The sequence below is a fragment of the Ptychodera flava genome, chromosome 5 (assembly GCF_041260155.1).
Source record: "Ptychodera flava strain L36383 chromosome 5, AS_Pfla_20210202, whole genome shotgun sequence".
Classification (NCBI taxonomy): Eukaryota; Metazoa; Hemichordata; class Enteropneusta; family Ptychoderidae; genus Ptychodera; species Ptychodera flava.
The window spans coordinates 9365690-9382301 of NC_091932.1; the positions used below are offsets into that span (position 1 = coordinate 9365690).

A 16612-nucleotide genomic window follows, 5' to 3' on the forward strand; every position below is an offset into this window, starting at 1 on the left:
TTTGCTTTATACTTTTATATCTTTGAACATCTTTCCGTAAAATATAAAGCGGTATCTTACCGTGAACTCTAGTCAGGACATACTTAATACCGCCTTGTTTAGGTCATCTCATTTACATGCAAGTGAACCATTTTATTCCGTTTTGCCGACAATCTTGATCCGGGAACAACAACTGCATGATACCTCTGGCTAGTGTTTTTCCTTCATGCGGGGATGTACTTTTCAGGGCATAGATAAAAGCTGAGATATATCATCTGAGTCTATCGCTGTATACAAGTCACGTATATTTACGCACAGGTATTGAGGTAAGACATTTACAATGTCAAGGTTCTCAGACGCGGATCCTGAGAGTCAAGGGGTAACAGCCAAAGGGAAAGGATTAATCGACAGCACTTCAGAGCCGCTGCATTTGAATTTATCGATATTGAGAAAGTAAAATGTTGACCTCAGCAATACTTCTCGGCTCCTGCGAGTGAACGACATACCCGGAAATAAGAACTGCACCGAACGGCTGTTGACTGTTGTTATTTTTACCCACATCTGTTTTATGATGGATGACACATTTTTTTTCGCTGAGCAGTAGAAGTTGTAGAATTACAAAGTCCTGCCTCAACTGTTTTCTAGGAGAAGTTATAATGTTCATCATGAGAACAGCAATGGCTCTCGATCAAAGATAGTTTCAAAGAATCTATTTGAATCACGTTTTCTGAAAGCCCTATTAGCTGTAACGCTTGACCCACTTCCCTGCAGTTTGCTGTGCTTATTGGACATCAATTGTTGGGCAACTACAAACATCATACTCAAAAAATCTTAATACATGTATAGTAATTGACTTTGTTCTCAAATCACACATCATCACTAAGTCCAATATTAATATCAACTGAAGTTCATGTTCTGAAATCGCGAAATCTTATGTTTAACGTTTGATATTACATCGGATTCGTCTTTCAAAAAGAAATACTTATCTGTGAAAGTATAGCAGTAGTATCGGATACATCATAATTTATGTCGAAGGGAAGTGAAAACAATCATCAACACATACTATCAAATGCTGTATTCATGAAATATTAATGAATAATTTTCAAGAAATAAATTAATTGTCGATTGTTAATATTGTATTTTGAGTGAAATCAAAACTGTCTTATGTTAAACAAACAGCATGTTTGGATGTACCGTAATATTGAATGTGGCATGATTAGACTTTCTCAGATGTGGTACAAATGTATCGCCAATGTTCGATGAAGGTACTCATTTGAGAATGGTTGTTCGACAGTGCTTTAAAGGCATCATTGCAGGTAATTGCGGAGAAAATATTAATCATGGTATGAACTATTACAATGCTGAGAGCTGCTGAGAGACGGCCCCTCCACAAACTCGTGGATGAGATGAAGGTGAAGTTTCCTCGGCAAGAAATACTTGCAAGCCTTTCTTCCGCACATCTGATTATTTTCAACTTACACTCCAAATCTTGCTAAATACTTGCAAGCGTTTCAGACTTTTTGTGGACTCCATGCCAAGTATACTGAACACTGGCTATCGAATAAAACGTTAAGCGTATTCGAAAATCAGTAGCTGGAAGACAAATATGGCTGTTATATATCCAGTTTTCATATGAAAACAAAACAACATCAAACATGAATGTGTCATGTGCTCTAAATATAAGCTTATAAAAGCGTCGCATTTCCATCACAATCATCGATAATTGGTCACAAACGCTACCGCTGAAGTCGATAGCTTAGCTAAGAAATTCTATAGTCTGCAACAGTTGCTAACTCTTGATTTCAACTTACTGAACTTCAACTTACTCTCCCGAAGGCGACGATAAAAATTAGTTTTCTGCATTTAGCTGGCGACAGTTTCTTTAACCTCTCCTAGACGATTTCTAGTAGTTCACCTAACATTTAGGTCACCATGGGCGAGAGAATACAGAAGAGGGCGATGACTAATTGTTGTGACCACTGCTGTGCAGTGCTTTCACTGAACGACGTCCAATTTAAATACCGGGTCGGGCAAATGACCTCTGACGCATTGTAGCGTACCATTCCTTTGTTGTAAATCCGATGCCCATAGGTGTTGTGAAAGGGAACGCGTATGCATTCAAACAGAAGAGTGGGTTCCGGGTTGAATCTTACAAAAATTGGCCGGTTTTCTGTCAGCAAAATGCTATATTTGATCGGCTTAGGTCTTCAATTGATATCACTAAGCCAGCAAGGTAAGCAGACTTACTGTTTTGAGTCGAAAATACTCACCGTTATTACGGAGAAACATGTCGTTATGACAGAAAATCGATGGTTTTTTCACGCAGACGCTACCAGGAAGTGCACTCGCCGAAATAACTTGGTCATGTTCCACTACACGTACTGTTTAGGTCTACATATCAGAATTTCGTGCACGCGAAAGGTATGATTTGCCGTTAGTAGGGACGCTCGTTGTTACCGTAAGCACGAGAGGATTAATTCAGTGTGGAAAAGAACAACAAATAAAAGTGAAACTTGAGTATTTGAGGTGCGACTCAACATGTAATGTTAGACTTTTCACTATATATACGCACATATTTTACTGCAACTTTACCCTGTATTGATTCCTTTTTTGGTAAATTGTTTGATTCAGTGTTCACATAAGCTTTCCGTCGTAAATGTATTGTAGTCGGTCTAAGATATAACTCTCAAATCAATTTTATTTTTTTATCAGTTGAAGTCCGATTAACTGGTGGTCGGACGCCATTTGAAGGAAGAGTTGAAGTCAGACGAGATGGACAGAACTCATGGAGATATATGTGTGGAACTACTGCAACGGGATGGAATCTAACAGTAGCAAGGACTGTGTGTAAACAACTAGGTAAATTATGTTCGTACATCATGATAAATAAATCAACTACATAAGCTTATAAATAAAAAGAAGCATCATTTGCAACCTTTCTTAACGATTCTTACACTGTCAGTATTAGCCTTACATTTCGAGCATAACATTGTTCCCTCTACACCTTTCTCTTCCTTTTTGTGCAATTTTTCCGACGTAATGCTCATTACAGATATCATTCTGTTTGTGGTGCCAAAGTCATTTTCCCTACCAACTCAACGGATGTTCTCAGAAACTCTTCTGTCCCATTCTCTGTTTACACAAAAGAACTGTGTGTAACAATACTATTCTTGCTTTACTTAAAATGATACCGGTGAGGGCCGCTCGCTTAAAAATACATTTTCACATTGTCAACATTTTCTTTACGACAATACCTTAATATCCTTATTTGAGACGAGTTTCCTTGAACTCGAAATTCGGAAAATGGAGAAGATGTGCATTATTCGGGATGAAAACAAGATGCACCTCTTAATTGTAGATCACTCATTATAAGCGAAGGGTAAGGAGAGATAGTATTTGTAAATATGTTGGGAGTATTCTAAATTCCTAGTTTCGAAGACAAGGTAAATTATGTTTTCATGACGCAAGAAACATCTTTTTAGTCCCCGTAAGTTTAAGATTTTGAATGTCACGGTTATTAAGGATAATAAAACATCCTCGGTGCATCGCCAACTTATTGAAACCATCTTGACATTCAATACTGTACACTAGTAAGGGAAATTCTGTCAAAGACAGAAAAAAGTTGTCAGCATGACGGGAAGAATTATTTGCTCGAAGAAGAAACAACTCTTTGAACTCTACGTTTGGTCATTGAAACAATAATAAATTCACATTTGTAAGGATCAATCATATCCGACTATTGCACTCTCAGATCCGAAGCCTATCGTCAGGTCGATGACTCAAGGTTCCCCTGCTAGAAGACTTTCCTATAAAAAGTTCTTGCTATTTAAACTCTGAATTCTCTGACTTACAATTGAGTATATTTTTAAGATCAATTTAAGGTAGAATGCGCCTCCGGTTATTTGGACTCTTAAATTTTCACGATTTTTTCTGATCTACTCTTTGTGGTGGCTCATTTTAAAGCCCTTGGTCTGAGAAAAAATTTCACCTGCACAGTTTTTTGCGAAAATCCAACATTTTATTATTCTCCACTGAGTTTACCGTGACAAAGGCTGCCACTTCGAATTTCAAATATCGGTAAATCTTCAAGTTGGATAATTCGTTTCCCTAGTACCAAAATTTGGACTGTGACTCCCATTTTTTTATTCTTAATTTTGAAAGAAAGGTTGAAAGATTTCTTGAGGCAAGTTTTAGCAAAAGTTTAAATCTTTCAATTTCGAGGCGCATACTACCTATAGTTACTCTATCTTTGTTTGTTATATTAACAGTTGCAGTTTCTTAGTGTTATAGTGAAACTACTTGTGTATGTGTAGCTACATAAAATTGGCTTTCATATGTTTAAATGTAATAGACATTGAAAGCTTTGCTTTGCTTTGATTTGATTTTCAGAATGATCTATAATGCAATAAAACTTACAGAGAAGCTTACAGGTTGTCGCCTATCATTTCCAGCGGAGGTATTCCTAATGTTTTTCTACCTACCACTTTATTTCGGTGCGCAGAAAATAGCCAAAGCGGCATTTAACATTTCTGTTCCCATTTTCTCAGGTTATTTCACCGTGATGTGGGAATGGTCTAACAGTGAATTTGGTAGAAGTGATCTGCAGTCTTCTGTTTGTGACGTCAGATGTCCTATCATGTCAGAATCGTTAGAAGACTGTACCATAGATTGGGACAACAACGGACATGATTGTCAGTGTAATGACAATTACCATGTTGGAATCACGTGTTACTGTAAGTACAAACAGGGTAACATTATATTTCTGTACAAGAAACTCTTAAGATAGTTTAACATTTTACATCAAAAGTGATGACTTCGTATTTACCCCGACGGGCTACCATCATAAGTTTCATAGTCGATGACGACTTTATCAAACACTTATTACTCGCTCAAGATTGCAGCTATGAGTAGAGTTACTGTATTACCTCAACGTCTATGATCGAATATGTCATCCTTTACGCAGTTTGTTAAGTAAAGCGCATAAGTTACCCACCACTAATTTTCAATTTATGTGAAGGTCCATGATTATCTATAGGGAGACGGGTATGACAAAGATAAGTCACCGCAACACCCCTCCCTTTTCTGAATGAAAGTTAAAGTTTAATATATAATCCGATGACAAAATCGCAGTTTGAACTACTCCAAAACACGATAAAAATAGGTCGTTGGAAATTTACACTGCTGAGTGCTGATACATCCTTGATAAACGTATCTGTCAAAACAAAAACTGAGAACTTAATGAATATCACGACCATACACTGTTTCCCTAGTGTAAAAGTGACACAGTTCGTGAAGTTTTGCAAACGATAATCTAACAAACAGAACCTTAACATTCCCCACAAAAACGATATGCTTTTCTTCAGTCGTGTGTTTGTCTTAATAATCCTGTGTTAATTTTGTGTGAAGCATAAGAGAACTTGTGTTAATTTTGTATGAAGCATAAGAGAACTCATCATCCATGAAATCAACAACTTATTGTCAATTTTTATTCAGATCCTGGATTTCTTGGTCGATACAAGGAAAATTATAGCAGAATATTTCCTGTGACTACGCCACGGCTAATTCCTAAAAATGTTTGTAACAATACAAGGATGCATCGGAGCATGTCGGGATAGAGGAAAGACAGTAGCCGTCCTCCAAAGTGCAGACCAGTGTTTCTGTGGCGATGACTCTGTTGATTACTGGCGTTATGAAGAGGCTATTCCAGGATTACCAATTGTACTGCCTGACGCACAGATGTGCAATACAACACACAGCAGTGTCCTGGTGATAATGGACATCGCCATACATACAAGGCTGTGGAGGAGATTGGCAATTCGATGTTTATAACAGTACGTCAATAACTTTATTGTCACGCCTATTGTAGATAGTGTTGTGAACATTCTTGTTAAGTGACTTACTTGTAAAGTGACTTACTCGAAGGAAAAAAGTCCATGGTACGGACAAAATAATTATGCCAGATGCCTTAATACAACAAAGGAGACATTACTTGATTATTCACTACTCTATTCAAATGCAAATTGTCACAAGTATTTTGCATTCTTATTATGCTTATATTATTTTACAAAGAGGCAGGCGTAACTGTCTGGCCTTTCTCTATCACCACGTGTATGCCTCGTTGATGGTAGAAAAGGATACAAATCTATGAAGTGCCTATGAGGTGTTGTTGTAGTGGTGTAGATATACTCAGTAAGATAAGAAAATGATTTATTATAAATACTCGCCTGTTTCCAAAATGCGTCTCCTTTACAGATTTGGTTCTTGAAACGATGTCATGGTTTTCTAGTTGTACATTGGATTTTAATACCCTGCCAACAAAACACTTGAAAGAGAGTGCATTAAGAGTTTTCTAGTTCATGTTTATCTCTCTTTTCATGTTATTGATGCCTCACCATTACATAGACTATGTAGTATGGTTAAACAGTGGTTTGAATGATTTTTATGGAAATTGGTAATCGGGTATGATAACGTTTGCTGTCTGTCTTTCACAGCGTCTTTCGGTGCCTGTGGCGGTGACTACACTGATTCCAGTGGATACATATATTCACCAAATTTCCCCGGTAACTATATCAACGAACAATCGTGTACTTGGACAATAACAGTGGATCCTGGATACATAGTAAAGCTAACCACTCTTATGCTGAGATTACAAGACAATGACATGGTGATTGTGAAGGATGGGATAGAAGACCATAGCTCTACTATCAGTACTTTTACTGGTTATTTACTACCACAGCCATTATACAGTTCATCAATACTCTTCGTATTGAGATGATGACCGACGATGAGGACAATGATCTTGGATTTGTTTCACAGTATGAAGGTATGTTTGATGGAACGAAGTAATGATGAAAGTCATCCTATGGTGCCTTTGTGGATATAGAAGGTGCAGGAATTGGCAAAATGTTATATAGCGCCATGCGGAGTTCAGTTTTGGAAACAGTAATTTCTGCTCGCCTTGTAATTTCGCATTTCAGGTGAAAATATATTGTATGTACTATGAATGCTAAGGTAATGCAACACCTACAAAGTGAATATATATTTAACTCTAATTTCTATCTTTCCTTACATTTACAAGTCCGCAATAGAACAGTTTACAAGTAGTTCTGTACTCACTGAGTTACCCTCTAATTTGTTTTTTTAAAATATGTATTTTATCGCTTTCACCTTGGAGTCACAGTTTAAACTGTAAAGTATTTTTGAGTGTCACTGAGTATGTCCGATATCTTTGCTAATTAACTTGAGCTATACTAAATTGTAGATTGTAATTTTACCGCGATAACGGAATCTTGGTAAAATGTATTTATATATTTATTCCCTAGCCTCGGTGTCATCAACCGCGCAGACATCTACCCTACAATTATCTACATCATCATCGAGGTCAAGTGTATGGTCAACTGTAAACGAAAATACACCTACACAGATGACTGTGACTTCAACGCAGGCAAAGTCGGCTATTTCCGTGGAAACGGAATACGGCATCACGACGTCACGGTCAACTATGAAGATTGTGCCAACGCACTTCGCAAGTACGTTATCTGAAGGCATCCTACCCCAGGGCAACACTAGCGACGGTAAATGCTTTAGATTTGATTGGAAATTGGTTGCGGTTGAGTTCACGTTTTTAGAAATAAGTTACCGATATTGTTTGTTAACATCAATTTGTGAGAAATGATAATCATGCAGTAGCGTTTACCTGGAAATAAATGTTGAACGTGGTTACTGTGAACTATCAAGTTAACAATAAAGTGCAGGAGACAATATTTTAGATTACGTGATAAACATTGTAATCCGTACCATTCCATATCATTATTGACTTATTGTTTATTCTGATTTGTAGAAAATTCTTAAAGTAACAGTCAATTTTCTGATTGGAGAAGACAAGTACAAGTATAGTTGGGACAGGTTTCAGGGAAAAAATGGCAGTGGTGTAAACACCATCATTCTTCTGTCCTTACTGTGTGTGATGATGACACGAATTATCTTCACTTTACACGCAAGACATGATATGTTATGAATGGGATAAAGTCCGAATGATTATAAAGTCCGACCGAAATGTAATATGTCAAGGCTGCAGGCCTTGTCACTTTATGGTAGAGTCAGACTTTACACATTAAAAGCAGAACGTTATTATTGGTTTATTCGACTAAAAGATTTACCTGATAGTCACATTAGATTTTGGTTTTTAACTACAACGATACGTTTGTAAAGTCGACATTTTCACGACTTTTTGTCACAATCCCCATTCGCTTGACTCTTATATGCAATATAATATCCAATATTCAAGGAACACAACAACTGATTTAACATATTTTTAACAAAGTCTCTGTCCAAATTTGTTCGTGCATTGAGGTCATGTTTTGAATATGTAAATGTAACATATCTTTAGAGAACAGAACTAACAGAATCAAAGCCCTAGAACCTGCGACTTTGTCAATGGACAATTCGAAGGGCCCTAGAATTAAGCGTTGTGATTGAAAGATTCCCACGTGCGTGGTAGATATTTATTATACTATTAGACCCAATTTTCTTCGATTAGGCCTAATCGTTAAGGAAGTTAAGTGAAATTCAGGAAGCCAATCTTGCTAGTTCAGCCACAACCCTATGGTATCACAATTTTACAGGCAATGGATGTACATGTATAAACAACGATTTACAACTAGTGTGAGAGCAGAAAGAGATTAAGGTAGCTAAATACCTTTTAGCCACTTTCAGATTTTTATTTTTTTCTCGATTAAACACGTCCCAAACCCAAATAAAGTATACATTTTCTAAAAGCCCTGATATAGAGCTATCCGACCGAGCACAGTACACGGTCATTATTTTCATAAGAGTCACGTGACAAGCGTTTTGCTGAACTTCCAAAAACAGGTTTTTCCCGCCTTACGCAAACACGCTGCAAGATTTCCGGTTGAAATTTCATCATTGACAAGCCTTGACAATATCCTTCAAAACCGTGTCTGCGATTTTTTCCCGGAGGCTCCATTCAAATTATATGGCGTGATAATTAAAATTCCTTGAAAAGCACCTTCATCTAACACCTTTAAGAGCGCATTTAAAGAAAACAAAGGCATATAAAAAAATCCCAGACACGGTTTTGAAGGATATTGTCAAGGCTTGTCAATGAAGAAATTCCAACAGGAAATCTTGCAGCGTCTTTGCATAAGGCGGGAAAAACCCGTTTTTAGTAAAACGCTTGTCACGTGACTCTTATGCAAATAATGACCGTGTACCGTGCTTGGTCGGATAGCTCTATATCAGGGCTTTCAGAAAATGTATACTTTATTGGGGTTTGGGACGTGTTCAATTGAGAAAAAAAAAAAAATCTGAAAGTGTCTAAAAGGTATATAGCTACCTTAAATCACACAAATGTTTTGTCATATGACTAAGTCAATCTCCATTTTCTAAAAATTAACGTGAAGTCGACAGCCTGCAGCGTAAGCTTATATTTCTTAAATAAAAAGGCACAGGTCATCCCGAACAACGTGATTCAAGTCTGCTTGGTGACTACCTAAATCATGGGCCATGATAAAGCTTAGGTTATTCATCAGTTAACTGATGACATAACAGCCTTCCTTTCTGCTTTTCAAGAGATTATGACTACACACAAGCAGAGAATACATCGATTTAAAAGACTGTTTCATAAAATACTAACAGGGAATCTTGTCCCCGCCGTTTACTCTAACTGACAACGACTTCTAAGCCAATATATGCAAGATTTTAATTTTCTTTAAGATTCTTCGGTAACTCTTGGTGACGCTCAAACGTTGTAAGTGGTTACCATTGTATATACACTCGTATAGGAAAAGGTAGATAAACTTACTATATTTTCTCACTTTAAAGTTTTTGATGCATCCATTTTATTTCGGCTTTAATCGTGTCACCGATGTATTCGGTACGCTACGTTAAATTCTACATTCATGTATAGGCACAGGTAGTTGTTGTTCCAACAACCAGCATTTAATACAGCTTATCTCATCATAATACGGCCATATTGCATCGTTTCAGATATGTATATGTTCATTGGTATAGGTGGCGCGATGATCATTTTGTTGGCACTCTTTCTGGTGGTTGTAATCGTCGTATTCCTGAGGAGAAAACAGGGGTAAGATTTATTTCTGCCATCGATTGATGTTATTATCAATGTTTATATCAGTTTCTATTAATAAAAAAGGGCAACCTATCATCTGCAATAGATGAGGTTAAGCGCATACTAGCAATAAAAATTACAGTTTACACTTGTCGCAGTGTTTCTTTGTGCTTGGAAATTTTAGCTCATAACTGTTTTATATTATCATTTATGGTTATGTACACTATTCAGAATTTGGAAAATAGTTGTGTGTATTTCCTTGTGTTATACACGTCAGTCTAGGATTATTCATGATTTGAACACTTCTTTGTCTAATTTCAGAACGAAGAAACAGAAATCTGAAGAAAACAGGCTGACACATATACCGGACTTAATTCGAAAAAGTGATTCCCCTGAAAGCGTTAATCCAGACGTAACACCCACGTCGCGCGAATCGGACGCACATACGGCATTTATAAACAGATCTTACAGACCAGAATCCGTTGCGCCAAATCGCGAGTCAATCGGCGAAGATGACCGTCACAGAATAGACGAGACACTGACTGGGGGTCTCACAGCAGATTATGAGTTACTTGGTCCAGTCAATGACAAGGAACCCGTGCACCCACAGTCGATTGACAAGACGCCTTCTCAGCTTGATGACTCCTATTCTCAGGTAGACATACACAAGAAAAGAGGTAACATAAATAGTACATATGAGTGGGAAAGTGAAACTGAATCCCAGGCTGGACTAACGGACAGACAAAACACGAATGAAGATATGCAGACGACAGAAGATGCCCCAGTCGATGATAGAGAGAGTGAAGACGTCCCGGCTGTACCTGAGAGGAGCCAGTTACGATTGGAAGACAGTGATGACGTTGGACAAATGTATGCACAAGTTGATAAATCAAAAAAGAAAGGAAGAACCAATGAGACAGGGTTCGTCGATAGTGTGTTGTACGAATCCATGTCAGACATTGAACCGTCACAACGTGAAGGTTTTGTCGATAATATCATATATGAGTCCGCGAGTAATAGGGTGTAAAGATTTGAGTTGTGAAAGCAGCATGATCAGGTTACATTTGATTATTACGTAAGATTGCTTACAATAAAAATTATGAGTTAGTTCAGCTCTTTATAAACGGTAATCTCGATCTCTCCGACTAAATACTGTAAAATGTAAATGAAGGGATTAGAACATGTATGCACCTCGGGTGACCGATTTTGTGAATCTCAATAATTTAATGACTCTGATCTATTGCTAGCATGTACTCATTTTGAAACATGTTGGTTAATTGAAGTTCTTTACATACTGTTCTTTGTGAGAAAACCCACCATTTAGTGTAGTCACATGAACAGCCTTCGTTTTAAATTTTAAGGCTGTTAAATATTTGGTAATTTGTTTCTCTTGCTTCAAAGGTTGAATGGTGTTCCTTGATTTTTATTCTTGATTTTAAATAGAACATTTAAGTTTTCCTTAAGGATAGTTGTAACAAAATTTTAAGTATTTCACTTTCGATGTGCGTACTGCCCTGAGGGCAACTGACATCTTAAAATTATTCGTCATTAGAGATGAATTCAAGTTTTGCTTGTCTGTCTTTTAAAGTCTCTTGTCCATCCGTGGTAATATTGGAATATTAGTCTGTGGTTCGATTAACAAATATTTCTTTTAATCTTCGTCCTGCAATGTGAGTTGTTATTTACGAGTAAATATGCTGAGTTAAATATTTTGTGATATTCAGACACATCAAATAAGTAAATATGTTACCAGTTCTTTTGATAATGCACAATTTATACAGTGACTAGCCATTCAGATAAGAAACTGTTCTGTAGATTTTGAGGTATTTGTTTGTATATGTTCCAGACGATTTTCCAGTTACAATCCATGCACTCATATTTTTTATTGTTCTGTGTTAAAACGTTCCGCTTGTAATCTAGATACATTTTACCCTTTCTTAACAAATTACTCATGAGGTGTATAGATTTCTGTGAGCCGGTAAAATAATATTGTTTTCGAAGGTGGTTTTTCATTACTTTAGGACAGTATGCAAATAAATCGGCCATTTACACTGAATTCTAAACAGTTTAAAAGAGACGATGTATTTTCATGTAACAAAGTTTAGGTATCATTTTAAATATTAGTTTTATTTTCATTAAACAAAGATTTAAGATTTCCAATGATGACAGTATTTTTAACTAAATGTCATTCAAAATATTCCGGCAGCTGAATTGCTCTGCAATATTAATCGTCTCTTGTTAATTATTAAGAATTGTAGTCTGAAAATTTTATCTGATAAACAGCAAGATACATTTACATTAAATTTCATGTAAATAAAATAGAACCACCAGATTCATTGTTTTGAATTGTACATAAATTTTTATTATAGGTTATTGTATTCTGTCAAAAATGTTTTCATGAAGTCATGAATTTATTTAATGCTGTTAGATTTTGCACTGTTATGCTAACTTTACTGATTATGAATGTGAAGAAAAAAGCAACTCGGAGTATTTTTATACAGACGTTTACTTTACAAAAATGTAAGAATTAGACCACAAATTTTGTCATGAAATCAAGCATCAGTCTTTTAAAATTTGCCATACATGGGTGCCATGGATGTTGCACTAATTGAGTGTATGGGAGTTTTCCGAGGAAACGACACCGTTGACTGCCTTAAAGTGTCATCGTACCCTACAAGCTTGGGGACGGTCTTCGAAATGCTGTGATAGTAATTCATTTTTAAGTAATTTCGCGTACTTTGCCTTTAGCAGAACATGATTGTACTGAGATTCATCGAAAATATCTCTTACAGAATATTATATCTAGAGGCGAGAATATTTGAATAAAATAAAAAAACTCATATACCTGTGATATTGTACCTCAATTAACATTGGAAACATTAAGAAGGTCAATATGACTTCCACTTACATGATGTTATGTATGATTGATTTTCAATTCAAATGCAGATACTAGACCTCTTTGATTCAAAACGGTTACAATTTGTTGCCACATTGGTAACCGTATCAATCTATTTGGCGTCAACTGGGTCTTTTGCCGTCCTAACGCGTTAGCACACAAAATCGGCCAGATCTAAAATTTGCGTTGGCTGTAAACAAGCCATTGAGACTCGACATAAACTAGCCCGGTCGAATGCCGACCCAGTGTGTTCGCATTGTTTTTATTTTAACAAAAACCATATCCCAATCATCATCTTATCTCCGTAACGTAAACATTGTATTTTAGATCTCTAATCCTTCATCAAGCAATCATTACATTGCTTTATTTAAAGGACATTTTTTCTCTGTATGGAAAGATTGAAAGAGGCTTTGTCTTGGTCGACTGTATTGCTCAGTGCTTTCAGTAATGGGATTCTCTTTGGTAGAATTCAATGATTCATTTGTAGTTTGAGCAATTTTATTCAGTTGAAATGAAGTGTATGAAGATTGTTTCTAATTTAGCATTAACACATTGAATACCGATTACGGGAATACAAAACCACTTAGATCACAGCACGTTTTTTCAGAGAGTTGTATAAATTTGTCAGGACACTAGTAGACAGACCAGAACATTAAGTAAGTAAAACGAGGAAGCCTTAATGTTACGCCCCTAGCTTAAGTTGCCATGGCCAAAAAACAACAAACAACAACAACAACAACAACAACAACAACAAAAACATCAACATCAACATCAACATCAGCAATAACAACATGTACATCAACAACAACAACAACAAAAGTCATAATCATCATCAGCAACAACATTAATATTCTGAGACTGTAAGTGGTTTCTGTTGACAGTTTTTTTTTCTCATTTTCTGCATGGTAATCACTTTCTAAACTAGTGTCCCGTTACAAAATAATCAACCATTCACACCATGTTTCCGTGCAGTCCAAACTCTTTGATGAAAAACAGTGTAGTTGGATTCAAACTATAGTGACCAATGCATCATTGAGGTAAACAAAGAAAATAGTACAAAAATATCGTTAACATCAACAGAAAACAACTTTATTCCTGTGAATCAAAACCTAATCAATGTCATCAATAACTGTTTCCCCATAGTGAGTTGAAAAGCGTTGCAAGGAATGTTTGTTATCTCCAGTATATAACCAATATTTATTCAACATTAAGTAGTATGCGCCTCGAAACGAAAAGACTTAAACTTTTATCTAACTTTCCTCGATGAAACTTTGAACCATACTTTTACTTAATCAAGAATGAACATAGGGCACCTCGCGAAGTGCTGTACTATAGAGAAAAACATAATGAATGAAGCTAGCATACTACCCTTTGAATTCGCTAAAGCAGTTGGTAAAATAACAGCACCTGTCATAATACTTCACCATGTTTGCTTTCCGAAACAAATGCTTCTCTCCAAAGTATATTTAATACTATAATAGCTTTGCTAACTATAACTCAATATGCGGTGTACAATGTGTATTCTTTGAAAATCAATTCCACTTTGGATTACAGTTGTTGACAATAAAATGGACATTTCATATAATATATGCATTGCGTGCAAGTTGTACACTAGGTGTTTGGATACCATCTTGGGAAACAAATAAGAAAATGTTACACAGAAAACGCCGTCTGGCCCAAAGCCAAATCCCGATAAGATTTAGAACATTGGAACTTACAGAATAAAAGTACATCTTCCGTCATTGTATTCAATAATATTTCTTATTTTTACACAGGTATACTATTTTGTCTGTCGGCGTCACCATATTGGTTATTTTGACAGGTGTTGTCATCATCCTGGTAATTATCATCTGGCGAATAAGAAGGTAAAAGCCAATAATTAAAGTTTACAAGCAAGTCGAGGTTTAAATTTATGGTAAGGAAATTATTCAGAACGCGTCAGAAACTCAAAACCAGTGTTCGTCTTATGACAGTTGATAGCAATGGAAACCAATGAGCTTATTAATAACAGAATGTTTGGAATAAAGAAACATACTTAGGTAATTATACATTTGTAAGATGTGCGATATGACATTGCTAAAGGTCCATCAGGAATTTCTCTAATTTTATCTTGTTTGTTCAAAGGAAGCGTACTCCGGAAACAATATTGAACCCTGGAGAGTTTGAAGTACAAGAGACTTTTGGCCAAGAAGAATCAGCGTACACTTCGCTTAGATTAGACGAAATATCACGAAGTAATTATGAAAAGTTGAAGAAGAAAGGGACTGTTCAGAACGCTATTATCTGCTGCAACGTTTAATGTGTTTTAGGTAATCTTTGTTCTGGCGTTTTGATATAGTATTCCAAATAGTTATGTGGAAATACTTGATGTTCAATTTGTAAATGTGGCCTGCATATGTGTTGTAAGTTGTTGTTGACAACATGTCTGTTAGTCCATTTCTTTACTTGCAAATAATCAGTAAATATTAATAATACAAACAGTAGTGTGCAGTATGTAAGATTTGTTGAAATTGAAGTCAGTCAGGCAAGTATGTTTATATCATACATGAAATGTCCACATTGATGTCCACTTATCGCTAGGAAGTTATATTTAGACTATCATCTGCAATTCACATTGTAAACAAAAAATCATATTTTTATCGTGAGCGGAAATACATTCATTATAAAGCTGCGGGAACAAACCTAATACCCGAAGCGTGAAGGTAACGTCTGAATTTAACGTTCAGTATTTGGCCATGGCCACCGCATTTAATTGTCAGCACATATTTGCTAAAAACCTAACGAGTAGATTAAAGGGTTGCGAGTATTACTACCAGAACCTGTCGAGAAACACCGTTCATTGCAATGGTGTTTGCATGTGGTCTACTTATGTGTCGTAGAGTGCACTCATTATATCATGGAAGACTTTTTATGCTCGATTTCCCCGATGACCGGGTTTATTATTACCCGTACTGTACATATATGTATAGCATAACTACCAAAACGTCACTGGAAATCAGACAAAACGATGGAAAATATCCTAAGATAGAGCCTCTATGTTCTCCGTTTGTACTGATTCTGTGGTAGCCACGATTCCGCCAAATGTCAGTGTCGCCAAAATTTGATATATTCCATTGAAAGTCAAAATCATTTTTAAGTTATGTAATACTATGCAATTTTATCGACTGTTTAAATGCAAGCCACAAATTACCCAAACACCATATATCATCTTTGGTCAATAAAGCTTGTGACAATGCGCGTACACTTGATAGCGTCACACTACCACGTATTGTGTGCAATCCTCAAGGATCAGGGCACGTTCACATGGGACGCCTGGCCTCAATACCAAACACGAATGTACAGAGATACTAGTATTATTTTCGTGTTCAAAGATTGGTGTGCCAGGTGAAGTACATGCAGCGGGCGACGGCCTACAATGGACATAACACAGACATCTTCGCCAGTGCAATTGATTGAGTGCTGTATTAGTCTCATGTGAGCGCAAAGTTACGCTCGGAGGGAGGGAGGTACATGAGTACATGATTGTTTGGTGATTCTTTGGGAGGGTGCGCATACATCTCGTGGCGTAACAACACCCAGTAAACATACGTGTATATGTAACCTCAGAAATATCTCTTCTCGATGCTGAATAAAAGTAAAACAAAAAT

The 16612-nt window shown here is 36.4% G+C and overlaps 1 protein-coding gene and 1 long non-coding RNA gene across 2 annotated transcripts; both read left to right on the forward strand.

Moving 5' to 3' along the window:
• The first annotated feature begins 5560 nt into the window (after positions 1-5560).
• LOC139132469 (uncharacterized) lies at positions 5561-7427 on the forward strand. The gene is made up of 3 exons (XR_011552314.1): positions 5561-5810; positions 6471-6802; positions 7302-7427. It is a non-coding gene; the product is annotated as an uncharacterized lncRNA (long non-coding RNA).
• An 85-nt stretch (positions 7428-7512) lies between these two features.
• LOC139132470 (uncharacterized) lies at positions 7513-12876 on the forward strand. Its single transcript, XM_070698800.1, has 3 exons — positions 7513-7553; positions 9988-10084; positions 10391-12876. Exons 2-3 carry the CDS (start codon positions 9990-9992, stop codon positions 11094-11096), a joined length of 801 nt encoding a protein of 266 aa, XP_070554901.1. The 5' UTR covers positions 7513-7553; positions 9988-9989; the 3' UTR covers positions 11097-12876.
• Positions 12877-16612: the final 3736 nt, after the last annotated feature.